The 15,602-nt window shown below is 42.6% G+C and overlaps 1 protein-coding gene and 1 long non-coding RNA gene across 2 annotated transcripts in view; one reads left to right on the top strand and one right to left on the bottom strand.

Moving 5' to 3' along the window:
- Positions 1 to 205: 205 nt before the first annotated feature.
- On the bottom strand, positions 206 to 14,899 carry GAPDH (glyceraldehyde-3-phosphate dehydrogenase). The gene is made up of 12 exons (XM_060762651.2): positions 14,793 to 14,899; positions 13,389 to 13,434; positions 10,007 to 10,106; positions 8,639 to 8,745; positions 8,443 to 8,533; positions 6,183 to 6,298; positions 5,955 to 6,036; positions 4,480 to 4,631; positions 4,296 to 4,374; positions 2,530 to 2,613; positions 2,032 to 2,129; positions 206 to 428 (listed from the first exon to the last, which is right to left on the bottom strand). Exons 2-12 carry the CDS (start codon positions 13,409 to 13,411, stop codon positions 359 to 361), a joined length of 1,002 nt encoding a protein of 333 aa, XP_060618634.1. The 5' UTR covers positions 13,412 to 13,434; positions 14,793 to 14,899; the 3' UTR covers positions 206 to 358.
- Positions 12,664 to 15,602, top strand: part of LOC132767555 (uncharacterized) — a 30,035-nt gene continuing 27,096 nt past the window's right edge. Inside the window, exon 1 of the long non-coding RNA XR_009630653.2 lies at positions 12,664 to 12,926. This is a non-coding gene — a long non-coding RNA (uncharacterized lncRNA). The remainder of the gene's footprint in view (positions 12,927 to 15,602) is intronic.

Below are 15,602 nucleotides of genomic sequence, written 5' to 3'. Positions count from 1 at the left end.
GCAGTGCAAATGTGGCAGAAAAGAACATATTAAATGTTGCCGCTATTACATATGCTATAACAGAGTAACTTCATACAGAAGTGGTCACGGTGCTTGAAGAAAGTGTGTGAGAGTGAGAACTAGGAGTATCCTCATAACTGTTTTGGGAAAGTGGCTTTGGTCTTCACACCTTCACTTTCCCCACACCAAAAAACAAGACAGAAAATACATGAAATAGTGATGACTTTTATTGAGAGGGGAGGTGTTAGTGAAACGCAAGTTTCTTCCGGCCTCTCCACTTCCTCAGAGGCAGATGGAACACTGGGAGCCTCTAACTGCAAGGTATACAGAGCCGAGATGACAAAGTGGCCGCTCGTCTTTACTCCTTGGATGCCATGTGGACTATCAAGTCTACGACGCGGTTGCTGTATCCAAATTCATTGTCATACCTGGAAGAGATATCAAAGTTGTTGAGAAATGATAAGTCGGCAGGAATGTAGCACCACCATCTCAAGATATATTTGCCCTCTCAAAATTACTCAAGCTACCAAATGACCAGCATCACCCTACTGAAACATCAGCAACTTCCCTGTTTGTCTAGCAATCTAGAAAAGTGTTTTATTTATTTATTTACAACATTTATATCCCTCCCTTCTCCCCCAAAGGGGAGTCAGAGTGGCTTACAAGTTAAACAATATTAGTATTATATATTACTACTAGTCATCCCCTCCCACGCATTGCTGTGGCCCAGGTCTGGTGATCTAGAAAATAAAGCAATGAGAAAGTGTTCATTTCTAATATATGTAATTTCTTTCTGCTTGTGGGTAAACAGTATTTCTTGCTGTTTCTTTGTCAGTGTTGATGTGGAGATTGTCTGGCTGGCCTACTCTGGAACATGCAACATATAATTATCCTTCTTCAGGCATCCCTTTCAAATCTATGATACGATATTTGTGTGTGTGAATCATATATTTCAATCTAAATCTATAGCTGGGTGGCACTTTGTCAGGAAGGCTTTAATTGCGTTTTCTTGCCCTGGTGAAGGGAGTTGGATTGGATGGCCTTAAGTATTTTCTGTTGGTCATGGGGGTTCTGTATGGGAAGTTTGCCCCAATTCTGCCATTGGTGGGGTTCAGAATGCTCTTAAGATTGTAGGCAAGCTATAAATCCCAGTAACTGCAACTCCCAAATGTCAAGGTCTATTTCCCCCAAACTCCATCTGTGTTCATAGTTGGGCAAATGGAATATTCATGCCAAGTTTGGTCCAGATCCATCGTTTGAGTCCACTGTGCTCTCTGGATATACAACTCCCAAACTCAAGGTCAATGCCCACCAAACCCTTCTAATGTTTTCTGTTGGTCATGGGAGTCCTCTGTGCCAGGTTTGTTTCAATTCCGTCATTGATGGGGTTCAGAATGCTCTTTGATTGTAGGTTAACTATAAATCCCAGCAACTACAAATCCCAAATGACAAAGTCAATTTTTTGAGTGATGGTCACTCCTTGGGTTAGTAGTTGTCTTGTGGCCAAATTTGGTGGCAATTCATCCAGTGGTTATGTTAATCCCACAAACGAACATTACATTTTTATTTATATAGCTACTAGCTGTTCCCTGCCACATATTGCTGTGGCCCAGTCTGTGTATAGATTCTTTGTGTGTATGTATATGTGTTCATATTTGTGTTTGTGTGTGTGTGTGTGTGTGTGTGTGTATATATATATATATATGGCTTTGCGCATGCATTGTAATTTTTTTTGGCTTTTTAAGTCTCTTCTGCTGTGTTTTCCAGTGTTTTTATGAGTGATGGTCACTCATTGGCCTATAGCTGTATTGTTTAATACACCTATAGGTGTAATTTGGTGTCAATTTGTCCAGTGGTTTTGGGTTATGTTAATCCCACAAACAAACATTACATTTTTAATTATATAGATTGTACTATACCACTATACTGCATTAGTAATATTACATGCAATATAAAATATATTATTATATTATTATATTGCATTATTAGTATTATATTGTATTGCAGAGTTCACCCAGCCCCGTCTCTTACCAGGAGACCAGTTTGACAAAGTGGTCATTGAGAGCAATGCCAGCAGCTGCATCAAAGATGGAAGAGTGGGCATCGCCGTTGAAGTCACAGGAGACAACCTTAGGGGAGAACAGAAGTGAGGATGCCAGAGTTAAAGTGTTTCACAGGAATGAACAACAATACAGCAGGCACTGGGCATTGATAAAAAGTTAAAGCAAAAGAGCAGACTAGGCGGCATAATGGCCAGAAGTTTCATTCCACAAAAAATACAAGAGAGCATTCTTTTGGAGATATACTCAGCTAATATTCTGTACCTTCAGTATAACAGAAATTGCTGCAAAGAGGTCTCTTGGCAATGCTTTCTCATTGGAAGCAGGCAAAGTATTGCCCTTGCAATGTCGCTGAATTGCAACTCCTAGTATCCTCACCCCTTAGATATGCTAGCTAGGCCTGATGGGACCTGGGAGTCCAACCTCTGGACAATTTCTACTGTTGATATTCATGGAGAATTCAGCTTACCTGGTCTTCTGTGTAGCCAAGGATACCCTTCATGGGCCCCTCAGAGGCAGCCTTTACAACTTTCTTAATGTCATCGTACTTGGCCTATAAAGGGGAAAAAGAGACAAACCAAAGCATGACAATGTGGTCCCTGAGTGTCATAGGTGATGGCTTGATGCAGTTGCTTTCCTCCTCCATTTCTCTAACCAGCTTTACTTTTTTGAGATTTAGGATTATTCCCGGACAGGCTCACCACAATATAAGCTGCCATGAAGGGCAATTCCCCCACAATCCACCTGCTGTGGCCTCTGAAGGAGAGAAGAGCAGCTGTTCTTATAGACTTAATTCTTTCTCCCAAATGCTCCCAAATGTCTCCTCTCATCATCTTCTGTCTCTTTTCTTAATCTGATTAAAACTGAGGGCACAGAACTATCCAACTAATTATTTTAAACTGCTCTGAAGATCAGGATATGAATAAATAAGTTACCAATCTGTGCTAGACATTCATGGCTCCTGACAGAGCTTGGAAAAGTTACATTTGGGGATGATAACTCCCAGATTTCCCCTGCTACAGTTTAGCCAGTAGGCATGCTGGCTGAATCACTGTAGTTTTATTTAATAATTAAAAAAGGATTTTTTCCTAATTTCAAAACATTCCTCATATCTATTCCCAATCATTTCTCCCTGCACATCATCATTCACATAATGTTATATATAATATAGCACTGCTAATTCTATAATACTACTTATTCTAGTTTTATCAATTATATATCATTCTTGTAATATATTTTCTGTCCACCCAGTATTTGTTGATAATTTGGTGGTTTGAATTCAGTTTTGCACATGAAGCTAATAAATGACAGCCATCTATTATCAAATAGAACTTCTATTTCTTCTTTTGCTCATCTTTGCTTATAAGTTAGCTTTTTGGATAGTGCTATATATATATTAGATTTTATATTATGTTAGCTTGCCTTGTTTATTTTATTTTGCTACTGTATGCATTTTATTGTAATGTAATTTTTGTTGTTTGCATGTGGTTTTTTTTTTTTTTTTGCTGTATTGTATCTTCAGGCTTGGCCTCATGTTAACTGCCCTGAGTCCCCTTTGGGGAGATAGTGGCAGGGTATAAATAAGGATTATCATCATCATTATTATTTATAGCCCATAACCTATTTAACCATTTTTTTATTATGTGACTGTGGAGCAAAACAAACAACTCAGCACTGGTATGCTTGCCCACAATGCCCTGCCTCATGCACAGACAATGTGGTTGCTGTTGTCCATTTTTGGTCAAACATTATTTGTACACATGTGGCTCCAATTTCTCTAACATTGTTTGGGAATTGCATTATTAATTTTTATCTAGTTTAAGTGGGTAATTTGTGCATAATTTTCAAAGTATTTCCTCTCACTTGTGCTGAAACTGATTTATATGCTTGGGTTTTTTAGATGAAGTTCCATTGTTTCTCTTCCAACACAAACTCTAGATCCAGTTCCCATACAAATCTCAGTCTATTCCTGTGACCCTTTGGTTTGATTATATTTGTCGTTGCCAATTGATTCAAATAATGCTATGGATTACTGTAGTTGCAGCTCTAAAACGTAAGTTTCGGTTGCTATAATTTTTCTGAGTTGAGATAGAAAGATTGAGACACAGGCAAGATCGATGCACATTGCCAATATTTTCACACTGGGTGGGCAAACTTTTTCTGGCAGGATGATGGAAACAGGTTCTTGGTGCTACAAAGAACGTATTCCCTACAACTGTGGGTCCATATACTCACTGGTTTCTCCAAGCGGCATGTTAGGTCCACAACGGAAACATTTGGAGTTGGGACACGGAAAGCCATCCCTGTGAGTTTCCTGTGGATTTACAAGATGATATTGGTTACCGGGCAAATGTGCTCCTGCTCTTCCCCCCTCCAGCAGCTCTTATAAATCCTTTGCTGGGGAAAAGGGTGAACCTACCCGTTCAGTTCAGGAATGACCTTGCCGACAGCCTTGGCAGCGCCTGTGGATGCTGGGATGATGTTCTGAGAAGCTCCTCTGCCATCTCGCCACAGCTTTCCAGAGGGACCATCCACGGTCTTCTGTGTGGCTGTGATGGCATGGACGGTGGTCTGGAGCAGAGTGAGCAGAAGAATGAACCTCACATCACAAAGCACAAGGCACATATTTCACATCAACAACAATTTTAAAGCCTCAGCCCCTTTTCCATGAAGTCACTGAATATGTGCAATGTGTGGAAAGTCCTAGCTTTAGTTCTTGAGGCTCCCCAGCAGAGCAATAGCCAAATATTTTGGTTTTGAAGGGGGCTTAAAGCAAGAAATCACAGATGATCTTTAATATAGGCACATAAACTTTTATCCTATGCCTTGTTCCTTAGCTACAATTTGCACTATCCCATTCTCTTGTCTTGTTTACAGTTTGGCCATGCCTTATGGTAGTTGTCACCATAGGTCATTGGGTACTGTTATGAGTTTTAAACTTTGGTTTTTATGTGCTATAGTTTTTACTTTATTGTATTGTATTGGGTGTTTATTTTATGCTTTGTCTTGGCACGTTGTGCCATATGTAAGCCACCTTGAATCCTTTCAGGAAGATGGAGGCGGTGTACAAAAATAAAGTTTTTTATCATTATTACTATTACGTATAGTTATTTATTTGTATTGTTTTACTGTGAGCAACTTTAAAAAATTGCTCCAAGCATACTTTTCTTATACCTCCATATATATATTTAAATTCTAAGACACACCTTTTTCTATATAAACATCTCTAAAAATGGGTTGTATCTTAAGAGTCGCAGTGTATCTTTTGTATTTTTATTGCTGGTGGTGGTACTGAAATTAGGGTGTGTCTTACAACCAATGGCATCTTAAAATTTAAGAAATATACAGGCAGTCCCTAAGTTACAAACATCTGACTTACAAGCGATTCAGTTGCAAACAGAGGCAAGACAGTAGGAAGTGAGAGAAATCTACCCCTTGGAAAGGAAATTAATTCCTGGAAGAGTTACCATAGGGGAAAGGTGTCTCCACTCAAGATGTATCACCAATCCTTATTTCCATAACAAGACAATTTTCAAAGTCCAGTTATCACAGGGACAGAAAGTGAGGTGAAATCTTCTGAACAGGAGCACAGACAGCAAAAAAAAAAAAAAAAAAACGCCACATGGGTGTTAACCTTTCCCTGTGCTATCCAAAATTAAAAACTGTATATTTTTGGCTGGAGTTAAAATGTGCCTGTTCTGACTTACAAATAAATTCAACTTAAGAACAAACCTACAGAACCTATATCCTGTTCATAATTTAGGGACTGCCTGTAGTAGTTTTTCAGTGTTGGTCTTTGGAGGGAGGATTCTCACTTCCCATGCTAAATATTGCATTGCTACCTTGCCAGAATGGCCACTGGGCCGAGGAGTTACAAGTCTTCGGTTCACCTACCATAAGGCCTTCCACAATGCCATAGTTGTCATTGATGACCTTGGCCAAGGGAGCCAGGCAGTTGGTGGTGCAAGAAGCATTGCTGCAAGGAAATACATAGGATTGTCAATAGCTGATCATCAGATTCCTTCTTATTCCCTTACTCCAGAAATCTTCGAGCAAAATCCCACAAGACCCATATTAGTAGGATGGCCTGCATGATATCATTAGTCTCACTTGCATATTCACCTGACAATTTTCAGGGAGTTGTCGTATTTGTCATGATTGACACCCATCACAAACATGGGAGCATCGGCTGATGGGGCAGAGATGATAACACGCTTAGCACCCCCCTTGATGTGAGCCTAGAAAGAGAACAGAAACTTTAGCACTTTTCAAAATTTCAAGAGCACAAGACAAATTTGTCTGCAGTGGATTAGAGTACACATACACATAACCCAGGATTGTGTTTCCAATGTGGCCAACCAGATGTTTAGGGAAAGGGCATGAGCACACTTGACCTGGTACTGGAAGACCTGGTACTACTGCCAGGGGCCACTATGGTTAATAGCCATTCACAGCCTGTCCAACATAGTTAATCACTTTTTAATGACATCTTTGGATTCATTCCCAGTACTACCAGCACTACACAGTAAATAACTTCCCTCTTCTCTGTTCCAGATCTCCAGCCATTCAGCTTCACTGAAAAAAAAACTTTTCCTGACAGGTCTCATGCCATACATTATGCAGGAGGGGTTGTTTCAGGACACAGAGACAAATAGGGCATGTTGGTCCATGAAAAAGGGCCTGGTTTAACTATAGAGGCAGTAGAGCAGGAACCAATTTTTATTGTTGTTTTCTCACGCTTTCATGCCAATGTTTGGAAGCTTGTGGTTGTTGGAATTCAACTCCACATGCACGTCTCGTCCTCAACGAGGAGCAGTTAGTTTAGTATATGCTGAGGGAATTCCCTTCCCTTGTGTCTCCTGAATGACAATTTTAGTGTATCAAATTTCTTCTCTCCTCTCCCTTTCTGTTCTCATTCTGATTGATTGTTTAAAATGGATATTTTTCTACTGCAAGCCTTTTAAAATTACTTTAGTTTTTTCACATTGTTGTATATGCTGTGTGCGTTGAGATCTCTCTCTCTCTGTTTATCAGAGAGATGTAGTGATTGATGTTTCCCCTCTCTTTGAAACCTTAGAGATGGGTGCTAGTAGCTCAGACCCAATTCTTTACTATTAAGAAATGCAGCTACTGTTTCTTATTATGGTAAATAAACCTTTTGTGACTTGTAAATATTGGACTCTGTATCTTTGCCTGCCTGAGCTCTTAACTCTTTACAGCCACATCACTTCACACTATGTAAGCTAGGAGCTGTTGTTAAACTTTTAGTATCCTGTTTGTATTTTGGATGCTCTGCTGTATTTTTTTGGTAGTTTTCCCTAACAGTGGTCACATAGATATAGGCATATTGTGAAAGTCCTTGAGTTATTGATAATAAGAAGGGAGTACTGTGACAGTAGTGTGAAGGCTGTGCACAAAGGTAAGCATGTGAACATGTGAATCAGGGCTAGCATTAGACCAGTTTTCCAAACTGTATGTTCTGGCATGTTTGTGTGTTGGATGAAGTGTGTAGGTGTGCCATGAAATGTAACAAGAAACCTTTGAATCTATGTGAAATAAGCAATAAATCATATATTTTTAAAAATATAAATGAAAAGTTTTCATGAGAGACATTGTATGAAATGTATGAGGACATTGTGTCCTCATACATTTTGTTATTACAATTCATGTGTTTGTATCTCTTATAAGGGATTGGTAACCTCTGGTTTGCTAGTAAAACTGAATTTACTGTGTCACGAAATGATGCATGTCTAAAAAGTATGTCAGCAACATGAAATGTTTGAAAAGTTCTGCATTAGACTCATACATTCTTCACTGGATTGTATCAGAATGTGGAAATATAATTATTCAAACAACAATACCCAGAATCCCCCATTAGTATGGACAGTGGCTGTAATGCCTGGGAGGAACTCTGAGTTGTGAATCAAAAATTGAATTTTCAAAGCTCTAAGTGTGTCTTGTTGGACTTTAAACTAACGGATGATTATCACTGCATTTGACTATTATGGCTTCTCTCACACTGAGGTTTATCTCACACTCCTCAGGATGACACTAGCTTTGGCCCACTAACTCTAATATGTTTCGGTCTACTGACTGTCCTCAGGAGGACACTAGCTTTGGTCCACTGACTCTAATAGGCTTCAGCCTACTAACTCTTTCAGTGCTTGACTCACACCTTTATAATCAAAAATACCTAGTTGATTTTTCGTATTTCTGACAGATTTAAAAAGCTTGTGCCCAGGTCTCCATCTTTAGCTTGAGTGAAGTAGCAGCATTTGCAGATTACATAAATCCTCCTGTGTCAATCTACATTTGTTGCCTGTGCCTTCACCAACAGCAATCAAAGTCCATCCCATTCTCTCCAGAAACTCCAGACACTTACGCTGGCCTTCTCTATGGTGGTGAAGACGCCAGTGGACTCCACAACATAATCTGCACCAGCATCTGCCCATTTGATGTTGGCAGGGTCACGCCTTAAAAAGAAAAAGAGAAAGAATTAAGAACCAATACATTTGTGGCAGTTTGGTCCTGACCCCCCCCCCCCAAAAGGTGCCTAAAACCAAAGCAATGTCACTTACTCTTGGAAGATTGTGATAGCATTTCCATTGATCACAAGTTTTCCATTTTCGGCTTTGACAGTGCCATTGAAACGGCCATGAGTGGAGTCATATTTGAACATGTAGACCTGAAAGCAAAATATGCAAAGTTAACTTTGTTCCTTATTATCGGATTCCGCTGTGATTTTGTTCTCGCTTTTGTGTACCTTTCCTCTTTCAAATCCAACTTTTAACCCAAAACCTACATGCATACACACAGAACTGCATGGAGAAAGTATGAGAACTGAAATTACAATTTGGTACTGGTGTAGTTGGGAATAAAAGATGCAAAAAACAGCTACGATCGCGGAAGCTGCACAAAATGAAATCTAAATACTGTTCAAAAGTTTTAAGTCATACACTCCTAGGTCTCTTTCACATGGATGAATAAAATCCCACATTATCTGCTTTGAACTGGAATATATGGCAGTGTGACCTCAGATAACCCAGTACAAAACTGATATTGTGGGATTTTCCACCTTGATATTCTGGATTATATGGCTGGGTGGAAGGCCCCCTAGACACAAGTGCACACAAGGATAATAGTATGGAGATATTTTAGTCACAGGGCTCTAATTATCCTAAAAGGCACTTGATCATATCTGATTTTAAGAAGCTAAGCAGGGTTGGCCCTGATAAATATTTGGATAGGAGACTGCCAAGGAATGCCTGGCTCTGCAAGCTATTATTTTGGAGAAAGGAAATGACAAACCACTTCTTGAGTACTCTTTACTGAACAAAGTCCTATGAAATAATAGAATCACAATAATTGAGTAGGCAACTTGAATGCAGGCACATATATACAACTTTGATGCCAAAAGGTGTATCGACTGATCACTTGATATGTGCAGCTAGAGAGTTTTCCAACTCCAATTCATTTATATCAGGATACCATGAATGCTTTGACCATATATCAGTTGGCTCAGACTGGACAAGGTTCAACTTTCCAAAATGTTTAGGGGCAAATGCCCTGCCACACCCAGCTCAGTAAGTTTGACAAACCTGCTGGAAAACTCTATAAGGGAACAGATCCAATAATTTTCTGGGAGCATTTATTATTTTTATGTGTGAATTGTTCTAAACCAGTGGTTCTCAACCTGTGGGTCCCCAGTTGTTTTGACCTACAACTCCCAGAAAACCCAGCCAATTAGGATTTCTGGAACTTAAACGCCAAAACATTTGGGGACCCACAGGTTGAGAACCACTGTTGTAAACTGCCCTGAGCCTCTTCAGGGAGAGCGGGTGGGGTATACATAAAGTGTTGTTGTTATTGTTGTTGTTGTAAGACAAAATGAAGTCTAATTTTGTCCCACATGTTCATCCTCATAGGAGACAATGAAAGGAGCTCACCATGTAGTTCAGGTCAATGAAGGGGTCATTGATTGCAGTAACCTGGACTTTTCCACTCATGCAGGCAGCCCTGGTGACCAGACGGCCAATACGGCCAAATCTAGAGAAATAAAGACAATCATAAGATGGTCACAATCTCCAGAATGCAAAACAAAACCTTCTAATTGTTTACACAGTTCTGCAAGTGGAAGACAACTTGTAAGGCTATGGCAAAGACCAGGCTAAGTAGTGGATCCAGCTGTAGATTCTGACTCCATTCAGGATAAAGCAAGGCAGATTTTGGCAGATTATCTGACGAAGGGAGCAAAAATATCGGACCAACCTCTTTCTTTTCCATCCCTTAAAGTAGAATTGGATGCAACTTACAGCAGTGGTTCCCAAACTGTGGTCTATGGACCACCAGTGGTCCACAAGAATTAAAATATGGTCCGTGGCCTCACTATTACTACACCGTTGCCTCGAAACCACATGGCAACAAGAGTGACTGATCTCGTAAAACCCTCTTATAGTGCCGAGGCAACAGGGATGTCGGGAGGGGAGAGGCTGACTACCCAAGAAAGATTACTACTACCAAATCAGCTCTAGATTATTAAATATGGTTTTCTGCGGGCAAGCAGATGGCAACTACTGGATGGCTTATGTTCTGTTTCAGAAACTAGAGCTGATGTGGTAAATCCGGTACAATTTTCTGAATCAGTACCCCAAATAACCAAATCAAATAGAAAGTTGACCAAAAACGGATTCGTAATCCTTTTGGTACTAATGTTGGAGAGTGGTCCCTGGTCAAAAAAAGGTTGGGAACCACCGACTTACAGGGGTATAAAGACGAGGGTGCACCGAAAGACGTTCCTCTCACTCATTCCAAGTGGGGCTTACAGCCAAGACCTTCCACTAAAGGATTGTGCCCTTCAGAACATCCAGGCCTTTATCTTGCCTCAGGCTAAGGCCCATTCCACATTTTAAAGTACAGGGTTAGTCAAAATGAATAGGCCAATAAGAAAATTAATTGTAGCCGAATGTATATCAAACTCTTCCAGAAATATCTGTCTATCTAGCATCAGCAGCAATGATCTGTAGAGAAGAGCAGACAGAAACCTTTTTGGATTAAAGCGGATGCCAGATCGCATATCTTGACTATATTAAACATATATTCGTCTAAAATTAATTTTCTTATTGGCCTATTCATTTTGACTAACCCTGTATTTGTTTCTAAAAATAGCTATAATAGCTATCACCCACAAATGCAGATAACAGCTATTGGATCTATGTCATAGCTATGTGGTATGAAAACTAGCCAATTAGACTTGTAAAATAGCAACATTGGCAACATAGAGGCCGACACAATGAAAAAGATTTGCTGTCTTTGCAGTGTATGCAATCTCTCGATACAAAGTTGACTCTAGTTTCATGTCATAATTGCAGGATTGGGTGCCCAGTTAAGCTTCATTGCACGGTTGCGATAATAAATATCCAGAATAAAACCCCACATTATCTGCTTTGAACTGGGATATATACAAGTGTGGACTGAAGGCACTTCCACCAGTCCTATATCCCAGAATATCAAGGCAGAAAATCCCACATTATTTGAGTGTGGACTCAGATAACCCAATTCAAAGCAATTTCCTGCCTTGATATTCTGTGATATAGGGCTGTGTGGAAGGGCTGTAAGGTGGGCAAAGTGCAAATCCTACAATATCTGCATTTAAAGGGTTTATCTGAGACCACACTGCCATATATTCCAAAAGCGGATATTCCAGAATATCAAGGCAGAAAATCCCAGATTATCTACTTTGATCTGGAATATATGGCAGTGTGGACTCAGATAACCCAGTTCAGAGCTGATATTGTGGGATTTTCTACCTTGATAATTCTGGAGTACAGTGCTGTGTGGAAGGGCCCCAAGTTACAATGCTGTGTGGAAGGGCCCTTAGATAATCCAGTTCAAAGCAGATATTGTGGAATTTTCTACCTTGATAATTCTGGGGTACAGTGCTGTGTGGAAGGGCCCTTAAATAATCCAGTTCAAAGCAGATATTGTGGAATTTTCTGCCTTGATATTCTGGGATATAGGGATGTGTGGAAGTGCCCTAAGGCTGTCTTTCACATAAAACCAGCCATCACTGACTGCAGGTAGAGAAGAGGTTAAAAACCCTCACATTTGCAGGATGGCAACACTTTCAGAGCCCTACAATTGCAAGAAATTGAAAGTTTTTGGGTGGACTAGGCACTATTTTTCTGAGGATGGTTTTGTGTCTGAATTCAAAGAGCTTCTTTGCATGACAAGTGAAATCTGACTATGCTTTTGATGGCCTTTCAAGGCCTTCCTTTGAAAGGCGAAACTCACCACTGCCAGATCTAAGGGGCAAGGCAACATGTGGGAAGGCTTGGATTTCCCCTACTAGATCAGCGTTAACATTTCTCTTGGCAGCAAGTGCATCTGCTTGTAAAGCTTCCCCGCAGGGTTGCTTTGAAGGTGCCTCACAGCCTTGCAACCGGAGATCCTGGAGACGCCAAGCTTGAGCTACATACATGCAAAGCATGCCTCCTGCCAGTGGTTTGCGGTGTGTGTGTGTATGTGTTTGCAGGCGATGTTACTGGGAGCAGCATTGAGATACATGCCCTCCCTTTCCCGCAGCACCCTCTCAGGGAACCTTTCCCTTTGGCACCCGCAGCTCCTGCCACAGAAAGGTCAGGCACTAACTTTAGCTTCTCTCCCAGGCACCAGAGATGTGGCAGCCTGATCTGGTTACAGCTTTGAGTCTCCCGCACATCGCAAGCAGAAGGTCACACATTCTTGGGTGGACCTTTCCATAGGCTTTCTGGGATGGGGGAAGGAAGGAAGGAGAAAAAGTTCTCAAGTCCCTGCGGCTAGGGCTGCTTCCTGCCGGCTGTGACTCAGCAGCCCAGCTCCGGAAAGTCAGTAAGTAAATGAGTCACCAGCCCTTTTGCTCTTCTCCACGTGTTTTCCCTGCCCCAGAAGTAGGCAAAAGGAAATGGAGGGAGCCAGGAAGATGGGGATTAAAAGGTGGACCGTTTGTTTAAGTGGGCAGCTGTTGCACAGGGCAAAAGGAGAAGAAGGGGACTTCTCTTGGAAGAAAACAGCTGCAGGGTCCCTTTGAGAGGGGGAGAGACACAAGAGGTGACCTTGAGATGTCCTTGTGAGGGACAGAAGGCAGCACTGTCTGCCGGCCAAGAACAGGAGGGAGGGAGGCTTCCCTATTGGCTGGGAAGGTCTCCAAGGGCTACCCCTCAGAGACAGACGAAGAGGCCTAAGAGAGGGAGGGGCTTCCCCCCTGTCCATCCCAAGTCCTGCCCCTTTCTGCCTGCCATGCCCAGGCTGCCCTCCCGCACGTCGGCCTGCCTTTCCCCTTTCCCCACTCACCCGTTGACTCCGATTTTCACCATCTTGCTTTCTGGAAAAGGTGATTCTGGAGGAGGGGGAAAAAAGAAGAAAAGGGTTCAAACCAAGGATGATTCCCGACAGAGGTTTCCCTAAAGTCTTGAGACAAAGGGCCCTTCCACAGAGCCCTATATCCCAGAATATCAAGGCAGAAAATCCCACATTATCTGAATGTGGACTCAGATAATCCAATTCCAAGCGAATATTATGGGATTTTCTACCATGATATTCTGGGTTATTAGGGCTGTGTGGAAAGGCCCAAACCCTCCAAGGGCTCCCTCTCTCCAAAGGCTCTTCCACACAGCCCTAGAACCCAGAATATCACAGGAAATCCCATATTATCTGAGTTTCAAGCAGATCTTGTGGTATTTTCTGCCTTGATATTCAGGGATATAGGGTGGTCTGAAAGAGCCCAAACTCTACAAGAGCTCTTTCTCCCCAAAGGCTCTTCCACACAGCCCTATAACCCAGAATATCACAGGAAATCTCATCTGAGTGCGGACTCAGATAACCCAATTCCAAGCAGATCTTGTGGGATTTTCTGCCTTGATATTAATGGATATAGGGCTGTGTGGAAGGGCCCAAACTCTCCAAGGGCTTCCTCTTTCCAAAGGCTCTTCTACATAACCCTATAACCCAGAATATCACAGGAAATCTCACATTATCTGAGTGTGGACTCAGATAACCCAGGTCCAAGCAGATCTTGTGGAATTTTCTGCCTTGATATTAATGGATATAGCGCTGTGTGGAAGGGACCAGACTATCCAAAGGCTCTTCCCCACAGCCCTATATCCCAGAATATCAAGGCAGGAAATCCCATAAGATCTCCATCGAACTGGTTATCTGCGTCCACGCTGCCATATACTCCAGTTCAAAGCAAAAAAACGTGGGATTTCCTGCCTTGATATTCTGAATTATTGGGCTGTGTGGAAGAGCCTTTGGGGAGAGGGAGCCCTTGAAGAGTTTGGGCCCTTCCACAGCCTTATATCCCTATATTCTGCTGTATGGAAGAGGCTCAAAAGATAAAACTTTCCCTAAAGTTAGAGAGGGGCTCTCTAGATGGGGAAACTTTGCAGCCACCGCCACGCCCCTATTCGGAGGCTCCTAGAGGGGAAATGAACCCACCCCACCCCTTCTAGAAGGAAGGAAGGAAGCCTCACTTCCTGGAAGGCGATCAGCCCCAACTGGGCGCCTGAAACTTGTTGCAACTTTGTCCTCGCGCTCTTGACTCAATCTAGGCACTGCCTGCCCTCCTTTTGGGGCCCCTCTTTCTTCTCAGGCCGTACCCCGACCCCTATCACTGTGCGAGCCCTGGCTTTGGGGGGATCCCTAGGAGGGTCCAGGCCTCCCTCCCTCTGGTTTCCCTGCTTCTCCCCTTGGCCTTACCCTTGGGATCCTGGCCGAACTCAGCTCTGCGGTGCAGTGAGGAGGTGAAGCAGGAAAGGGGCCCTCGGTCGGGGCCTTTATAGAGTTGGCTGAGGAAAAGGAGGGGCCCGGCTCTGCCGAATCAGGGCCCGAAGGCGCAGCCCCAAATCACAGCTCCAGCCTCCTCCCCGCCCCTTCTTGCCTTCCCTACCCCACACCCCTTTCCTGGCCCAAAGGCCCTCCTCCCTCCCTTCTCCCTCCTTCCCTCCCAGGCTCACCCCTTTCGCCCCACATCGCCCCTTTGTTTCTTTATAGAAAGGCAGACTTCCCACTTCGGGGGCCTCCATGGGAGCCCCTTTTCCGAGGCTGCTAATGGGGGTGGACTGACTCCCCTTATTGCCATGGCTATCGATACTCAGGAAGGAAAGGTGCCCTTCGCCTCGGCTTAGCTCACCCCTTTGTCTACAAAGTTGGAGTCAATAGTAAAGGTTTTCCCCTGACATTAAGTCCAGTCATGTCTGGCTCTGGAGGTTGGTGCTCATCTCCATTTCTAAGCTGAATAGCCGGCATTGTCCATAGACACCTCCAAGGTCATGTGGCCAGCATGACTACATGGAGCGCCGTTACCTTCCCGCTGGAGTGGTACCTATTGATCTACTCACCAAAGAGCCAGTGTTGTCCATAGAAAACTCCAAAGGTCATGTGGCCAGCATGACTACATGTAGTGCCATTACCTTCCCGCTAGAGTGGTACCTATTGATCTACTCACTGAAGAGCCGCGTTGTCCATAGACACCTCCAAAGGTCATGTGGCCAGCATGACTACATGGAG

Source organism: Anolis sagrei, chromosome 2 (genome assembly GCF_037176765.1).
Source record: "Anolis sagrei isolate rAnoSag1 chromosome 2, rAnoSag1.mat, whole genome shotgun sequence".
In the NCBI taxonomy this organism is placed as follows: domain Eukaryota; kingdom Metazoa; phylum Chordata; class Lepidosauria; order Squamata; family Dactyloidae; genus Anolis; species Anolis sagrei.
Note: the sequence above shows the minus strand (reverse complement) of the source record. Positions and strands in the feature narration are given on the sequence as shown.